This window comes from Moschus berezovskii, chromosome 13 (assembly GCF_049115385.1).
Source record: "Moschus berezovskii isolate FMDL1 chromosome 13, NW_MosBer_1.0, whole genome shotgun sequence".
NCBI lineage: Eukaryota > Metazoa > Chordata > Mammalia > Artiodactyla > Moschidae > Moschus > Moschus berezovskii.
Genome location: NC_142472.1, coordinates 61,257,209 through 61,274,925, shown reverse-complemented (window position 1 = coordinate 61,274,925; position 17,717 = coordinate 61,257,209). Strand labels below are relative to the sequence as shown.

At 44.7% G+C, this 17,717-nt stretch overlaps 1 protein-coding gene across 3 annotated transcripts in view; it reads left to right on the top strand.

Moving 5' to 3' along the window:
• Positions 1-17,717, top strand: part of DCLK1 (doublecortin like kinase 1) — a 366,070-nt gene that overhangs the window by 261,610 nt on the left and 86,743 nt on the right. For all 3 annotated transcript variants that reach the window (XM_055426249.2, XM_055426248.2, XM_088842724.1), the window contains exon 5: positions 1,081-1,197. In XM_055426249.2, coding sequence (XP_055282224.1) covers positions 1,081-1,197 — 117 coding nt within the window. The remainder of the gene's footprint in view (positions 1-1,080; positions 1,198-17,717) is intronic.

Genomic DNA, 17,717 nt, shown 5'->3' with positions numbered 1-17,717 from the left:
TCCAAGGAGTAAGCGTCTTTTAATTTCATGACTGCAGTCAGCATCCTCAGTGATTTTGGAGCCCAAAAAAATAAATTCTGACACTGTTTCCACTGTTTACCCATGTAGGCTGGGGCAAACTCCAGGAGGTGTTGTCAGTGGTGTGGACAAGAACCTTGAGCCAAGTGGATGTCCCTGTCACATGGTGCAAAGATCTGTTTTGTGAATTATGTGACTTTCTCTGGTGGCTCAGACAGTAAAGAATCTGCCCGCAGTGGAGACCCATGTTCAATTCCTCAGTCGGGAAGATCCCCTAGAAGGGAGGGCATGGCAACCCACTCCGTTATTCTTGCCTGGAAAATCCCATGAACAGAGGAGCCTAGTGGGCTACAGTGCATGGGGTCGCAAAGAGTTGACATAGATGAGTGACTAACACTTAAAGAATCATACTGTATGTATTTTTTTAAGTGTCTCTGTGTGTGCATATGTGTGTGTGTGTGTGTGTGTGTGTGTTTGGGTTTTTTTTGGCTGTGCTGGGTCTTAGTTGTAACATGTGGGATTTAGTTCCTTGACCAGGGAGTGAGCCTGGGTCCCCTGCATTGGGAGTGGGAAGTCTTAGCCTCTGAACTATGAGGGAAGTCCCGTTTTGTGAACTAAAACCTCGAGACACACTCTCAGACATTATTCATATGGTGGTTCTGATCATGTCTTCTGATATTGTTTCTTGCTTGTGTCTACCTTTGAATTTATGCTAATATGTTCATATGCTCTTGTCTGTCTTTGTTTAAGAAATGGGATTCTCCTGCAGGGCCACCTGGCCAGACGAGAGCAACCACTGGTGGTGGTGGTTCAGGGCAGGTGGTTCTGGAACCAAATCCCCGTGAATACAGAGGGGCAGCTGCATTTAGCTCGATGTCTGAGACGTCCGCTGTGCCCTTTCTGGTCGTCGTCTTGGTTCTGTTGTCACAGACGTGCGCTGGGCTGGAAGGAAGCACGTGTGGCCAAGGAGGGCCGTCTATTTCTGCTTTCCAGTCTATTGTACATTTCAAACGGTGCGCACCGTGCTCCTCTACTGACGTGCGGCCTTTCTTCTCTCCCCAGAATGTCGAGTGGTGAAGTCCACTTCCTACACCAAAATAGCTTCATCGTCCCGCAGAAGCGCCACCAAGAGCCCAGGGCCTTCCCGACGCAGCAAATCCCCAGCATCCACCAGCTCAGGTAAGGCCGCCGAGGAGCCCGGGGCGACCGCTGTGCTTGTGATGCATGCTGAGCAGAGGGTGTGTGAAAGCCCAGAGCGTGAGGTTTCAGCGGAGTGCAGATTCCGGTTTATAATTTTAGAGCATGGTAAGCTGGGGGAACAGATTTGCCAGAGTCTATGGCAAACCACTCCAGTACTCTTGCCTAGAAAATCCCATGGATGGAGGAGCCTGGTGTGCTGCAGTCCATGGGGTCACTCAGTTGGACACAACTGAGCGACCTCGCTTTCACGTTTCACTTTCACGCATTGGAGAAGGAAATGGCAACCCACTTCAGTGTTCTTGCCTGGAGAATCCCAGGGACGGGGGAGCCTGGTGGGCTGCTGTCTGTGGAGTTGCACAGAGTCGGACACGACTGAAGCGACTTAGCAGCAGCAGCAGCATGTTGGCTGTAAGAAAAAACATCGGGTTCAGGAAAACTTAATGAAAGATTCTGAAAACCCAGACTTGCCCACAAATAGGAGTACGCTCCCAACTTGCATCATTTCTGTGCAAGAAAAACAAAAAATATATATAAATATATATTTTAGGCTCAGAGCCCCCGACTCCAGAAACCCCCATTAAAGCTTCTGTCCCACTTGTGACTGGCTGCTGAGGAGGCTGCTGTTTGTGTTCGCTGCCTCTTGATCAGCACACTTTCGCTGGGGCCCCAGTAACTGCAGTGACTGGACCTGGGTCTTGTCTGTCTTGGGCTCTAGTCTGTCTTGCTGGTGTTGGAGCAGGATGTGGACTCACAGGATGAGTGCCTCAGCTCTACCCTGCCCTTCTTTGGCCTTAAGCTGACATGAATTAGTTTGTCTGTCTGCGTCTGAGGTAGAAGATCTATTTCACAATGGTGGGTAATTATTTACTAAGTGCTCTAAACTGTTGAATGTGAATTATTAAATGATACATACATCAGACTGATTGTCACCTGATTTCACAAAGGCAGGCAGGGAAGCTCTTATATATAGAGACCAAGACCTTCAGGGTCTACACTGAGGCCTTCTTACACTCAGCGGTGTGGTCCCAGAGGGATGTGAAAAGATCTCTAGGCTGGGGCTACAGGACCTCCCTCAGGCACGACTGCCCAGTGTGAGTTACAGCCTCCCTGTTTGAAAGTGGAGATGCTGTAATCTTTTTTTCCTAATTAAAACTGAAGCTTCTGAAGTGAGTCTTAGAAGAAGGGACTCACTTGGCTGGAGAGCTGGACCATGTGGCCCACCTTGGTTCTCTGAGAGGTGTTTTCCCTGGGGGCTTTGCTGCGTGCCACAGTCCATAGGGTTGCAAAGAGTCAGATACGACTGAAGCGACTTCGTATGCACGCACACTCTTCCCTGGAAGGTCCTCCAAGACATTCTTTTCACTTTGTCCCCTCCCCATAGCATGGCTACGGCATCTCACAACACAGCTGGCCCTTGAGGTGGGGCGAGTGTGCCTCACCTATTTTCCGATGGACTCAGAGCTCCTGCCTTATCATGATGTAAGCTCACCTAGACTGCACAGAACACTGATGTCAGACTTTGCTAAAGAGTAAGGTGATGAGACTTGAAAGTTTAAAGTTCTTGAGAGTCATTTGGGAACTTGGTCTAGAGTTTGCGATTCTTACCCCCAAACTCTCTAGATTCTGACAAGGACAAAAGCCTGTTTTAAGCAGTATTCCAGGCAGTTCTGATCAGGTGATCCCGGTCCCAGATTTAGGAGGACAGACAGGTAAGGAAGTGGTTTCTGGAGTGTGGTTCCTGGGCCAGCAGCATCACCATCCCCTGAACTGGGGCTCAGCAGTCTGGGTTCTCACAAGCCTTCCAGGTTATTCTGATGTTCACCTAAGTTTAAGAACCCCTGGATTGTGTGTGGGTAGCAAAAGGAGAGAGAAGCATGGGGAGTCACTGACTCTGGACTGGAAAGGGTGGAAGACGAGGCCTGCTGGTCTTCATCTATTGGCATAACAAAGATGACTTCCTCTCTGCCTCCCTGCTTGCCTCCGAGCAGCAGTGTCCATCTTTAACCCTGGTAACCCTGGCACTGTGGAGTGTGGCAGTGAGCAGAGGAGAGTGGCAGTCTCCTTTTCTGCCTCCTCACAATGAGGAGGTTCTATGCTTTCAGAGAACCAGTGCCCCGGCAGAAGAGAGAATTTGTATCTGAAGACCACCTCTTCTCTGGAAACTGATACGGGAGAAAGGCTCTCCATTCCGGGTAGATGCCACCTACCTGCAGATGTAGACTCCAAGAATGGTGGGGTGATGACAGAAAAGCTGCTGGTTAAAGCTCCCTGCGGGGGCGGTAGCTTATTATTAATCAACTGACAGGTTACAGTGGAGCCCTTTGGAGGACTGATCAAAGAGCAGTCCTCATTTTTGCCAATCAGACCCACCTGGGCTGTAGGATGAAGTCCAACAGAGCAGGAAGGAAGAGGAGGTGATGGGCCTAGCCAGCCTGTTTTCCCTAAAATTGTGGCTATTTAGTACAATCATGAAAAGCTGTGAAGGAGAAACAGGCCTCACATTAGTTGGAACGTTATCAATACCACTAAAAAAAAGTCTATATTAAAAAGCAATATTTCTGCCCTATCCAATCCACTTTGATTCTGCACAGTTTTACTTAATCTTTCCTCTCTCCTTCCTCTTAGTATACACCATGGGGTATGGGACTTCCCTGGTGGTTCAGTGATTAAGACTCTGTTCCTCTTTTGCAGGAGTCTTGGGTTCGATCCCTGGTTAGTGAACTAAGATTCCACATGTAGTGGGGTGAGACCAAAAAATCAAAAATTCAAAAATTACTTAAAAAATATCAGGTGTGGCTGAGGGGGAAGTATCTAATAATGAGAAAGAGAGATTAGCCAAAGTCTTACATCTCTTAGTATCACAGATGTTTTAAGGGAATCAGTATGCACTTATTGCTATTAACTTTTCGTTGTTACCTTTGGGGGTGGTGTTTTTAAGAGCTGTAGGCAGTTAGAAGCTCTTAGGCTTGGGCAAGAATTTCTTTGCTCTCTGCTTCTTGTCTCCATAGGTCACAGAAGGTAGTGGGCAGGTCAGATTCTTGTGCGCGTGTCCAAGGACCGGCTCCTGACACCAGGAGCAGTTATTGTCTGCAGCTCAGGTTTCCACTACAGATGCAGAAGTGTCTTCGTGCTTCTGTCTGTCTAATCATGGCAGCCAGGACTGAACAGGGGCCTCCCATTGATAATATAGGGCCAAAAGAAAAAAAAAGGAAGAGAATTTTTGCAACTCAGAAAAAAATAAGCTTGTAAATAATGAAGAGCCTATTTTATTTCAAAAAAGGAATCAAAAATTTCAGTTAAGAGAAAAAAAAGAACCATCACTCTAATCTTAAAAAGATAATTATGAATACAGGAAATTGTTTCACTTTGGAATTAACTGGTCACAATAGAGTCACTATTCAGCATCTCTTAAGATTATATAAATCTTATAAATGTATTTAATTATAATCTTATAAATAAAGATGACTATATCATTTACCAAAAGTAATTCTGGAAGCTCAAAAACAGAGATAGGCAAATGTATTAGATATATTTGAATTTGTCACTGCCAACATTTGGAACCATCCTCTTCAGAAGTTTAAAATGCATAGGATACATTACCTCAAAATCGATAGGTTTCAAACAAGCATTTCTATTTTCTGCTGTTTCTCTGAATCCCTTTTCCACCAGTTAAAACTTGGTTGATTTGACCAGAAATCACCTGGAATATGTGATAGGTACACCATGCCGGGGAATTACCATTTCTGTTCAGAAAGCATAATCTAATCCATCCGAAAATCAATGTATTCTTGAAAAATTAACACTTCATTCAATGTTATCTTTAAACTTCTAGGTCAAAAGTAATTAAGAAGAACTCATCACATTTTAATATAAGCCTTTTATGCATATAGTTTTCAACTCCCTGCTTTTTTATTTAGAAGATATGCCATACAATCATTTCGTGGTTATATAAGAGCTTATAATGTGTGATGACTGTCTCTTGATTCTGACTTGCTACCAAATCTTCCCACCTTCCTCTGGATGATTCTTATTTAAGAGGGTTTATAGAGCAGCAACACCCAGTTGCAAATTCATGGATTGCCTCAAGGACCCCTTTTCCCAGGACCCAAGCCTAGGGTTTAGAAAGTTCAGTGGTGCCTCCATGTCTTTTGAGGGCAAGTGTTCTTGCTGGATGTCAGGGGATCAGCTGCCTTGGTCCCCTCCACTGAACTAGCCTAAGACTCCTGCCTGTACTCAAGTTTGTCTCTTGAAAACGTGGAAAGAAGCAGTGAATTATTTCTGTATTGACTGCGTCTGAACTTTCTTAAAATAGCCTGTATAGTGTTTTTATAAATTATAAGACTGGAATGTGAACCACTTCCCTTTCATACTCCTGGAACACTGATGTCCCCCACAGCCCCCTTCCACCATGAACTTGACTTTGTAACATTGAGGAATTTTTGTCTTTCCTCCTTACACATTCACCTAAAGTTTGAACTGGTTTCTCCTTCAGTTTTAAAATTTCCGCTTCCAGTATTCACCTTCCTGCCTGATACAGAGGTTGGAGCATTGCATGAAGTTGAGATTTGTAGGTCCGCATGCTATCTGTGATTATTTTGTTGACTTTGCATTTATATTTAAAAAGGTTTTTAATGGTCTCTTTACCACTTTTAGAAGTGTTTATTTATCTATAACTGCACGGGTCTTTGTTGCTGTGTGAGGGTTTTCTCTAGTTGTGGGAGGTGGGGGCCTTCTCTCTGATGCATTGTGCAGGCTTCTCATTGTGATGACTTCTCTTGTTGCAGAAAAGGGACTCTAGGTGCGCAGGCTTCAATAGTTGCGATTCACTGGCTTAGTTGCTCTGCGCCATGTGGGATCTTTCTGGACCAGGGATCAGACTCATGTCTCCTGCATTGGTAGGCCGATTCTTAACCACTGGACCACCAAGGAAGCCCTGGGCTTTACATTTAAATGAAACATCAGAGTTAACATAGAACTTTAATCTCTTTAATTTTCCTCTCCCAGCAACAAGCAAGACAAGACATTATTCTTTGTTATATAATATATAGTCTATTTTTTAAATGAGGATGCAGGGTCAGGGCTGGGGGAACTGCTTGACCCAGAGTCACAGGGCTAATGTGTCTGCTCAGAACAGGCAACTGGGGCTTCCAGTGCTCTGGACACAGCAGGCTGGCCATTCTTGATACCGGTTTCTTCACCTCTGCTTATTAAAATTTTGATCTTCAGGAAATAACTTATGCAGTACCTAGTTTAAGATGGAGATTTACAACATCATAACCCTTTGCAATAGAAGCCTAAGTGTTAGTCCCCGGCAGGGGCATTCCAGGGGGTGAAATGATTCACTCCAACTTCATGATGTTTGCCAGTGGTAGACAGAAACTTTGCTTTGTCAGTCAGATGTTAGAACAAGAATGAGACTCCTCAGTAAATCTTTTCTTTGTTCCTTATTCATTCCTCTTCTTGATACTAGGAGAAGTTAGAGGTGATTTATTAATGTAAAGTGTTCATTTACACATTAAGAAATATCAAGTTCAATCCTGCTAGTGTCGAGCGCTTGCTAGACACTAATAATGCAGAGATGAAAGAAATAGCCCCTTCGATCAAGAAGCACACAGGTTAAGCCCCCTAAATAATTTACACAGCGTAATTCACAGAGCTGTTGAATTATTATTAGTCTCCATAACAGAAAGGGTCCGAAGAAGGCAAATTGGAGCTGGAGAAAAAGGAGCCCGAAGTCTAAACACAAGAATAGGGAGTCCCCAGACAACTGTGTGCTGCAGCGCTGCCTGAGGCATCATTAAGAAGCGGGGGAAGCCTCTCCAGTAGCCCAGTGGTTAAGAATACGCCTGCCGATGCAGGGGACATGGGTTCAATCCCTGCTCCAGAAAGACCCCGCATGCTTCAGGGAAACTAAACCCATGCGCCGCAGCTGCCGAGCCCTGTAGTTCTGCCCTGTAGCCCGATAGGTCTGTGCACTCTAGACCCTTGCTCCACAACAAGAAAAGGCACTGCAGTGAGAAGCCCACATTCCACAGTGAAAAACCCAAGCACCGCAACTAGAGTAGCCCCTACTTGCCCCAACTAGAGAAAGTCCACGTGCAGCAACGAAGACCTGGCACAGCCAGACATTAATTAAAAAACAGAAATGGAGAAAACTGGTTTTAGTTACTTCTTAAAGAAACAGGAATATGTAAGAGCATCATAAAGAGAGTGTCGTGTGGATTGACGTTTTATTCAGGTGTCTCTTTGGAACACAGACATCTCACAACATGTGTAATTGTAAGGGTGAATTTCTCATCAACAAATTCCTTTATCTGCACAGGGAAATTACAACAAAGTCTCTCTCCAAATAAGAGTATTTTATCCATTCATTCAATTTCAGTAAGAATGGATAAGCTTTCGTTTTGCTTTATTTTGTTTTCTTAATATTAAAAGTAGAAGAAAGCTATGTTTACCTATCTTGAATCATCATTGCTGAAGTCCTCCTTAAAAACTTAGAGATTTCAAACTTTTGGCCTCTTAGATCCCTTATAAGAACTTTGAGAATTTTGTTTGTTTTACTTCCAGTTAGGTGGAAGGCCATTTTTTTTTCTTATATAGTGACTGCCTCTGTTGAGAAGCCATAATAAACATAACTGAGTCCCCGGTGGATGCTTATGCTCATCAATTCAAGCATAAACTGATGCACTTTCTTGCCCTCCAGAAGCTTATAGTCTAAGACATTCATTCATTCAGTATGCATTGAAACCCGTCAGGGACCAGTGATGTGAGAGATGCGTGAGTGAACATTTAAAGGAAGGAAGAGCTTGATGCCTTAGTTGATGACCTTCTACCACGATGGAAGCATTATCTTATATTTCCCAGGCTTAAAACTTACTTTAATGTGACTTTGGAAATACTCAAGTTTTTTTTATTTATGCTAGTCAAATTTTACTTTTTTATAGTTATATAAAATATTTTATGCAACATATGCAGATAAGGATCAAAGCTGGGGAAGCAAAGAGAATTTTAATCAGCATACCAGTCTAACTTGTCAATTTTTAAAACTTATAGCAAGTACCATCCAAGGCAGATGGCTAGCTATTAATTTTTAGCTGGCTTTTTCCTTTAGTGCAGAGATTTCAGACATACACATTCTATAGAGGATCATTCCAAGAGAATCATTGAAAACAAAATGCAGCAAGCAAATCCAGAGGGCTGATGACTCATTCCCTGTGTTTTTAGAATTTTCTATTGCCTGTAGAGCTGAATCCCCCTTCCATTCTCCTTCCCAGCACTCATCAACCCCCCCCCGCCCCCACCCTGCTCTGCAGGTGAGTATTTCCAAAGATACTCTTTGAACCATTATCTTGACACACTATCTGTGGGGGCAGCACCCTATGGCAACTGCTTTAATAAATCCTCACTGCTACTGCTCCATGTTAATTAAATATATCCAGGACATCAACTGTGTTCCAGGCATGTATTAGGTTGTAGGGATACAAATGTGATTAAACGGCAATTCTTATCTTCAAGTTGGGAGACAAACACATATGCTACTTACTATAATAGTATAGAAAGTGCCATAGGGCTACATCTCATTAATAGGGTCAGAGAGAAAGGAAGGATCTTGCCAGGATAAGAAGGGCCCAGAGGGCATCATCACCTGAGAAACCAGTGAGAGTTAAGGCACAAAAGCATGGAAACATATGGCCCATTTAAGGAGCAGTTGCTCGTCCAGTAGAAATGGATGATAAAATTCTAGGAGAGGGAGAAGATGGTGGTAGCCCAGTTGGTTATGCTGAGACTGCACCATGCATGATGCCATGAGAACAACGTTGTATGTATTAGGGGGTAAAAGGTGACTTTTAGTAAGGCCATGATTAATTATTTATCTGAATTTGTATACAATGGCACAGGGGTAGAAAGGATGGCTACACAGAAAGGACCGAGGGCCAGGAAGGCTCTGTGAAGCCACCTGGGAAAAAACTGTTAGGACAGAATTTAAACAGTTTTTAAAATGGAGGAGAGGACTTCCCTGGTGATCTAGTGGTTAGGACTTTGCCTTCCAATGTTCAGGGGGTGCAGGTTCCGTCCCTGGTTGGGGAGCTGAGATCCCACATGCCTTGTGGCCACAAAGCAAAACATAAAACAGAAGCAATATTGTAACAAATTCAATAAAAGATATTAAGAATGGTTTACATTTAAAAAATCTTTAATAAAATAAAATGTGGGAAACTTCAAAAGGGAAATGAAACTAAGAATTTAACTGGATGTGAGGCCAGACAAAGAGAAGGGGATCAGAGATGATTTGCCCATTGATGAGGGATGGGTCCCTTTGTAGCCACGTCCATGTGAGATGCTCCAGAAGCATCAGTAGGCAGGTAGGAAGGAACAGTGTGGAAGTCAGATTTGAGCTTTCTGTGTATGTACTGGGGAGACACTGACATATAGTAGTGATTTAAATAATAGAAGTGTAAAATGCACCTCCCCTCAACCCAAGGAGAGATTGGAGCTGCAGGAACGTGTGCACTTATTAGGGTACATCAGAGGACATGAGTGAAGTAAATCAGATTTCTAACTAACTAACTAATGCATGTATGTGGAATCTAGAAAAAATGGTACAGATGAACCTATTTCCAGGGCAAGAGCAGAGACGCAGACTTAGAGAACAGACTTGTGGGCACTGGCTTGGGGGAGAAGGGAGGGTGGGACGAATTGAGAAAGTAGCGTTGACATATATACACTCATACGTGTGAAATAGCTAACTAGTGGGAAGCTGCTGAACAGCACAGGGAGCTCAGCTCATTGCTCTGTGATGACCTGGAGGTGTGGGATAGGGTGTGGGAGGGAGGTTCCAGAGGGAGGACATATATGCACACACACAGCTGATTCACGCTGTTGCACTGCAGAAACGAACGCAATATTGTAAACCAGTTATCCTTCGATTTTAAAAAAAGCACATTAACAAAGGCAAGGGCACAGTGAGTGTGCAGGAACGGAAGGGGAAGGGGGCAGAAAGTTTCAAGATGAAGGAAGAGGCCAGAAGTGTTAATATGAGGGCGAGTAGAGTTGAGAATGAAGGGAACACAGGATGTGGCAGTAAAGACACCACTGGTGACCTGTGGAAAGTCCCTTTCAGCGGGCACTCCGTCCCGGGGGTCATTCTGGGACTGCCCAGGGGTGGACTCCCAGACGTTACTCCAAGGGGAGGCTGCCCTGCAGTACCTGGTAGGGTGGGGACTGAGCACCCAGAGACCCTCACCACACTGATCCTTGGTGGTGCCTTTAATCACCTAATTCCTTCAGAATGACCAGCCTCTTCTGCGATCCCCACTGACACATTTTCATCATTTTAAATCAGCATTCCAGATGATGCTGTCTTATTGTTAAATTCGAGATCTCTTCCCTTTTACCTTGAAAGCATCTTTGACTCCTTTTCTCCTCCTCGTCCACCTTCAGTTTGTCACCAGTGTTCTCGGCCCCTGCTTTGCTCTCCTAGGACTCCGATTTCTCGCAGCTGCAGGAGCAGCTAGCCAGCCCCCTCCCTGCCTCTGACCTCTGCTCCTCACCTCTGCACTGGGTGCTGATGTTAGATGTGTTACAGTTACTTGTGTGTGTGTGTGAAGTCGCTTCAGTCGTGTCCGACTCTTTGCAACACTATGGACTGCAGTCTGCCAGGCTCCTCTGTCCATGGGATTCTCCAGGCAGGAATTCTGGAGTGGGCTGCCATGCCCTCCTCCAGGGGGTCTTTCCGAGCCAGGGATCAAACCTCCACTTCTTACATCTCCTGCAGAGACAGGTTGGCAGACGGGTTCCTTCCCATTGGCACCACCTGGGAAGCTCATTGCCATTACTTACCGTCCGCTAAATCAATTCTGCACGCTTTATTCTTGGATGAAGAACTGTCTTGGGTTGGCCACAGTCTTCCTTTCCAGCTGTATCTCTTATGTCTCCTCTGGACTTGTGCTCTAGCCTGGAAACCAATTTAAATTTCCAGCAGGAACCCCTGGAGCTCTTCCACCTTTATTGCTGTCACTTTCTAGAAGCCTTTGCTCTCTGACTTCCAGTCAGAAGTGCACATGCCCACTTTGGCCAGCTGACCTCTGTGAGGGTCTGCCCGTCCTCCCCCATCTATGACAGTTCATCTGGCTCCCAGGCTGTGTCACCTGACCAAGTCAGGGTTTCTGAGGGCAAGGGTTCTTTAGTGCATCCTACAGTGCCTTCAAGTTCATGGTCACTACTGAGCACATGTTGACTGGATAAGTGAATTGAGGAACAGTGGGATCTTTTCAAGTTGCCTAGATCTCCTGAGATTCAAGGCCCCATTTGTAAATATTAAAAAATTAATTCACAGAGCCGTGTTCCTCTCTCCAGCCCCTCTGTTTCTGTTGACCTTCTGCCTTGCCATCGTCCACAGCAAATAAGACAGTCCTTTTGTCTTTTGTTGGGGGGGCATGCCCCATGATATGTGGGAACTTAGTCCACAGTCATGTGAGGTCTTAGTTCCCTGACCAGGGATAGAACCCGTACGCCCTCCAGTGGAAGTGCAGAGTCTTAACCACTGGACCGTCCCAATAAGGTGAAAGTGTTAGTCGCTCAGTCATGTCCAACTCTTTGTGACCCCACTGTCTGTACCCCGCCAGGCTCCTCTGTCCATGGGATTCTCCAGGAAAGAATACTGGGGTGGGTTGCCATGCCCTCCTCCAGGGGATCTTCCTGACCCAATAAGATAGTCCCTCTGAATTGGACCCACTGCCCCTGTTTAAGAAAGTGCAGACTGATGGAGAAAATCAGGGCTCCAGTTCATCTATGAAGTCAGCACCTATGAGGATGAAACGAGGAAAAAGCATTTTTTTCAAGAGTTCTCCCTCCCCTCAGACACTTGTCTGCTTTGTCTTTGCCTAGGTTGACTCCATCTGCTTTTTCCTTCTTTTTTTCTGTCTCGATAATGTGGCAGGCAATGGACAAGGGCTGGGAAAACATATTTTAGAGTACCTACAGCCTCCTCCATGATCAGGGAGTGAGGGAAAGTCTAAGGCAAGCAGCCAGATCTCCCGGGAAGCCTGCCTGAATCACCACCCCCTGAACACACAGACGGATAGATGGACTCACATGCATGCAAACACGTTCCCTCCTCCCGTGCCTGCAAGTGCAGCGGCATAAATATTAATAAATGACCTTAGTTCAAAAAGAAGATAGAGAAACAGCATGATAGCTTTTCAGGTCCAAAAGGTTAGTCACCTTGTAGTGAGATGGTCTTGCATGGAGATTGTTCTAACTTCCAGACCAGTTTTTGATATTCAAGCATTTGGTTTTCACTTGCTGTCTGAGTCTTTTACTAATGAAACTGTAAAGGGAAAAAAAATCCTTTTAAGTTTACAAAGGGTTTGCTAAATTCAAACACACATGAGTTTAAAGTCATTTAAAAGAAGCAATGAATTTGAACAAGTAAGCCAAGTATTTCCTGATTCTTGAATTTTTTTTTTTTTTGGTAACTTTCATATTCAACTATAAGTTTTGGGAGAACAGGGGCCATTAGAAAGAGTCAGGCATGTGGTAAGTGAATGTTGCCTGTACTGAATGGTGGATTATAGAATCCTGAATTCATGACTCCAGTGAGGAGAGCAGGATCATCGATCTTTAATCAAGAAGGAAGAGGTGAGGTCAGATCTTTCATGAGGAGTCATGGTCTGTGTCCAGTTCAGGCTGCTGTGTCCTTGCTAGGCTTAGGTGCCCCCAAGAGGGGATGGACTGGAGATGGTAGAAGTCAGCCCCATGGATTTCTTCTACAGCTTTTTGATGGCTAGTTATGAAATTGATCATCACAGAATATGAGAATAATCCAGCCTAGAGTTAAGCACTTCTCGTTTGGGAGGTAAAAATCAGAACAAAGCATACAGCATTTAAAATGTACCCAGACAGATGTGAGCAAAGGAAACCAGAGCTGGATCTAAGGCAGTGGATCTGATGGGTCCTTTAGTAATTCAGATGTTAGTGACTTCCAACTGAAATAACTAATTGTTGGGCCTGCTTGGCCATTTAGAAACAGCCAAATGAAGTTGGATTTTTCCCATTCAAAATAAAGAATTGTTTAATAAAGCCCTCTGTAATACCATTTGCTAGATGAATTTTAATAAGTTCTGTTAAATAAGTGAGAAAAACCCTTTTTATTGGCACTCAGGGATTTCTGGTAGTACAGGATTAAAAAACAATGGGACTCAATACATGTGTCAACCTTACTTATGAGACAAAATTACTTATCTCAGCAGGATGAGGAGTATGATGTTTTCTGGAGGTCAAGAACCAATTTAGGAAGTTTATGGTGCTTTTTAAGTGGCCAAGAGGAAGAGTCTCTACAGAACTCTGACCTTAACAATACAGGTCGTTCCCAACTTACAAGCAGATTGTGTTCCAAAAATGTTTTGGCTGTCAATGACTTGTTTGGCACTTAAACTTCATTTCTCCTGAGAGATGGCAAGACAAGTAGAAGCCGTGAGCCCAGTGGCTATAAATAAAGGAGGCAGATTCGAGTGCCCCAGTGAAAGAGAAGCCTATACATCCTCAGCTCCGCAGACAGAGAGTGATAGGCCTGGATGTGTTCTGATGAGCCGGCCACTCATGGGAAGAGGATGCAGTTCTTTGAGCAGGACATGAATGAAACTCATTTCTAGCTCTCCCAACTTTCAGCTACTTGTCTTTCCACAGGTTATCTCTCTCAACTTCAGTTTCCTCATATCATTTCCTCAATGCAAATTTTTTCGTTTTTTCTCTTTTTTTATGCAGGCCATGTATATCGAGATACATACAATGATGCCTCAGCTCAGTATGTCCAGACTCCCTATGTCCTTCCAAACCCTCGCTTCCTCTAGCCTTGTTGTTGTCCAGTCTCTAAATCATGTCTAACTCTTTGCAGCCCCATGGACTGCAGCACACTGGGCTCTCTTGTCCTTCACTATCTCCCGAAGTTTGCTCAAATTCATGTACATTGAGTTGGTGATGCGTTCTAACCATCTCATCCTCTGCCGCTGCCTTCTCCTCCTCCCCTCACTCTTTCCCAGCATCAGGGTCTTTTCCAGTGAGTCAGCTCTTCTCATCAGGTGGCCAAAGTATTGGAGCTTCAGCTTCAGCATCAGTCCTTCCAATGCATATTCAGGGCTGATTTCCTTTAGGATTGACTGGTTTGATCTTCTTGCTGTCCAAGGGACTCTCAAGAGTCTTCTCCAGCACCACAGTTCAAAAACATCAATTGTTTGGCACTCAGCCTTCTTTCTGGTCCAGCTTTCACATCTGTACATGACTACTGGAAAAACAAATAGCTTTGACTAATATGGACCTTTGTCAGCAAAGTGATGTCTCTGCTTTTTAATATGCTGGCTAGGTTTGTCATAGCTTTTCTTCCAAGAAGCGTCTTTTAATTTCATGACTGCAGTCACTGTCGGCAGTGATTTGGGAGCCCAAGAAAATAAAATCTGTCACTGCTTCCACTTGTTCCCCTTCTATTTGCCATGAAGTGATGGATCAGATGCCATGATCTTAGTTTTTTTTAATGTTGAGTCTTAAGTCTCTTACCTGGTGTCTCAGACAATACAAAATCCACCTGCAGACTGGAGACCTGGGTTCGATGCCAGGGTTGGGAAAATCCCCTGGAGACGTGAATGGCTAACCACTCCAGGAAACTTGCCTGGAGAATTCCATGGACAGAGGAGCCTGGTGGGCTCAGTCCATGGGGTCACAAAGAGTTGGACATGACTGAGGGACTTTCACTTTAATCCTCTAGCCTTAATCCTTTTCACCAATTGATTACCATGTCCTATTGTTTTTAACTTTTTAAATCTCTCTGAAATGTCTCTTTTTCCCTCCATCTCCACTGCACTACCCAAGATAGAGCCACCCCATCTCTTTGACCACAAGACCCTTAAATGTGCCCCAGTCTCTCCCACTTGGACATTTGACTAAGGGATGTCCTGTTCCTGTTACTGTTCCCCTCTCATCCATTCTTGACAGCTTAAGAGCTCTTCAGAGGTTTTTAAAATGCAGATCTGATCCCCTGGGTTCCAGCTTAAAATCATTCCAATAGCTTCTCATGGTGATTTGGATAAAAACCAGACTCCTTAACTTGAAATCAAAATCCTGCATTATGTGACCTCTGCCGCCTCCTCTGTCCTCATTCATAAGGTCCTTCCTTCTGACTCTGCTTGCTGCTGTGCTCATCTGTTGAGGTCACTTCAAAGTGCCATGTTTGCTCCCACCTCCATGTCCAGCCGTGAAACAGGTGGTCCTCTTGCCTTGGAGCACTTACCTTACTTAACTGGCCAACTGCTGCTAATACTTAGGATCTGACTTCACTACCTGCTACCCTCTCTGTATAGGATGTAGGCTAGTCTTGACCCCATAGGTGACTGGGGGTCAAGAGCAACCCCCAGTGCTCCCCCTCTCAGAATACTTTGTTGTGATTTCGAGTTGAGTTGTGTAGTTTTCCTTCAGGTAAGAAGGCTGGTGTTGTAGGGGAAGGTGGGGGTAAAGAGTACACAGATTTCAGCTCCGCCCTGTATTCTCTGGTCAAGTTATCATCTTTATGCCTCTGCATCTGTAAAATAACGCTGCTTGCCTCACAGAGTTACCCTGAGAGTTCAGTGAGATAATACTGTGTGTGTGTGTGTGTGTGTGCGCGCGCGCACATGCATGCACACAAATAGACAATAGGTGCATGCACGCTCAGTTGCTCAGTGGTGTCCAGCTCTTTGTGACCCCATGGACAGTAGCCCAGTGGGCTCCTCCTTCCATGAGATTCCCCAGGCAAGAATACTGGAGTGGGTTGCTATGCCCTCCTCCAGGGGATCTTCCCGACGCAGAGATGGAACCTGGGTCTCCTACATTGGCAGGTGGATTCTATACCACTGAGCCACCTGGGAAGCCCCGTATATACGTATATGTATATGTATATAAAAGGTTTAAGTGTATTAACTAGTCCATGGAAAATAAGTCTTCGATAAGCTGAGATGCATGCATAGTGAGTACTTAGTAGATGCAAACTTTTTGTTGTTGTTTTGTTTGGCTGTTTTAAGCTGACTATTCCTAAGACAGTTTTACTGGGCATGCACTTTATCTTTTTTTTTTTTTTTTTTTAACGTTCCACTGGCTAAGATTAGAGTCCCAAAAGTAAAAAATGTGAGTACTGTGTTTGCTTTCCCATTTGCTCATTTTTTTCCCAGTCTGCGTAGGGGTGATGTAAAGTGATGTAGAATGTGGGCAAAGATGATGTTTCCAGAGCCTGTTTTCCAGTCAACCCTAGGGGATCTCCTGCCTTATTAGCTGTAGATTCTGCCTCTGCCCAGTTCCTGAGTCCTTGCCTGTTTCAGACCCCTTCCTGTTAGAGTCACTGGCTGGGCAGGGCTGCGCTGGGAGGCCTAGGGAACAGGCTCATTCAACAAAGACAGGACCAAAGAAGGCACACAAATCAAAGCATTCTCAGGGCTTCCTACTTCAATCTGTTTAAAAAAAAAAATGTGTGTGGTTGCGTGTGTTTTAGATGGAGTCACCAAATAAATTTCAAAGGCAAAACACAAATTAGTACAGCATGAGTTCTGTGACATTTGTTAAAGGTCTTTGGAGAAGATGACAAAACAAGGAACTTCCCACGTGCATGGGCCCAGAGGTTTGGTGCAAACATTGGTTGTGAAAAATCAATAAACATGTACCTCCCCACTGAATTTTCTGAGGGTGGACCTATTACCCCTTGTTCCTGGAGACTCCCCAGGCTTCGGAATAGGTCTTGTCATTTTGATTTTCATATGAGTCATTGGGGCTCTTGCCCCCAGAGGCGCTTGGTTATGATTCAGTGTGGAGCACACTGAAAGACTCGGCTTCCGGGAGTCCGTGGTGCGGTGGGGGTTGTGGTGGTTCCGCGTTGGCATGAGGCTTAATTGACACCTTTGATGTAGCCTGAGACAGAACCCGCACCTCCCACTGCTGCCTGGAAGACGTCAGCCTTACGCAGGAAAGGCATCTGCTGATGAATCCTGCATCTCATTCAGCCTGCTCTGGGAGCAGCCTTAGCCATCCTTAACTAATCCAGCCGCTTCCCTCCTCCTCCCTCTGTGGTGCTGGGTTTAGTGCTGAGAAGGGATTTCGCCTCTTGCTGTTGTCAGCTTAGACACTGAGGCTGTGTCCATGTTAGAACTCATAGAAGGTAAGTTAAACGCGTGATCGCTCTCTTCCTCATGGAAAAATGTTTATGTTGCACCCTGGAGAATGTGTGTGTCTCACTGCTAATCCTACTTCCTTGGCTGTAGATGTAAAACATGTAACAAAAGAAAAGTTGACATTTTTACAGGCAGAATAGTGGAGACTCGATACATCTTTGTAGAGTCATGTCTTTAAGTGTTTTATCAGTTCTTAGAGGGACTGCTACAAAGAGAAAAGGATGACTTACTTGAGTTCTGGGACTTTGATTCAGTCTAGGGATAATGTGTAGCAGTCTTGAGAGACAGGTTGATTCTGGTGATTTAAACCTATTT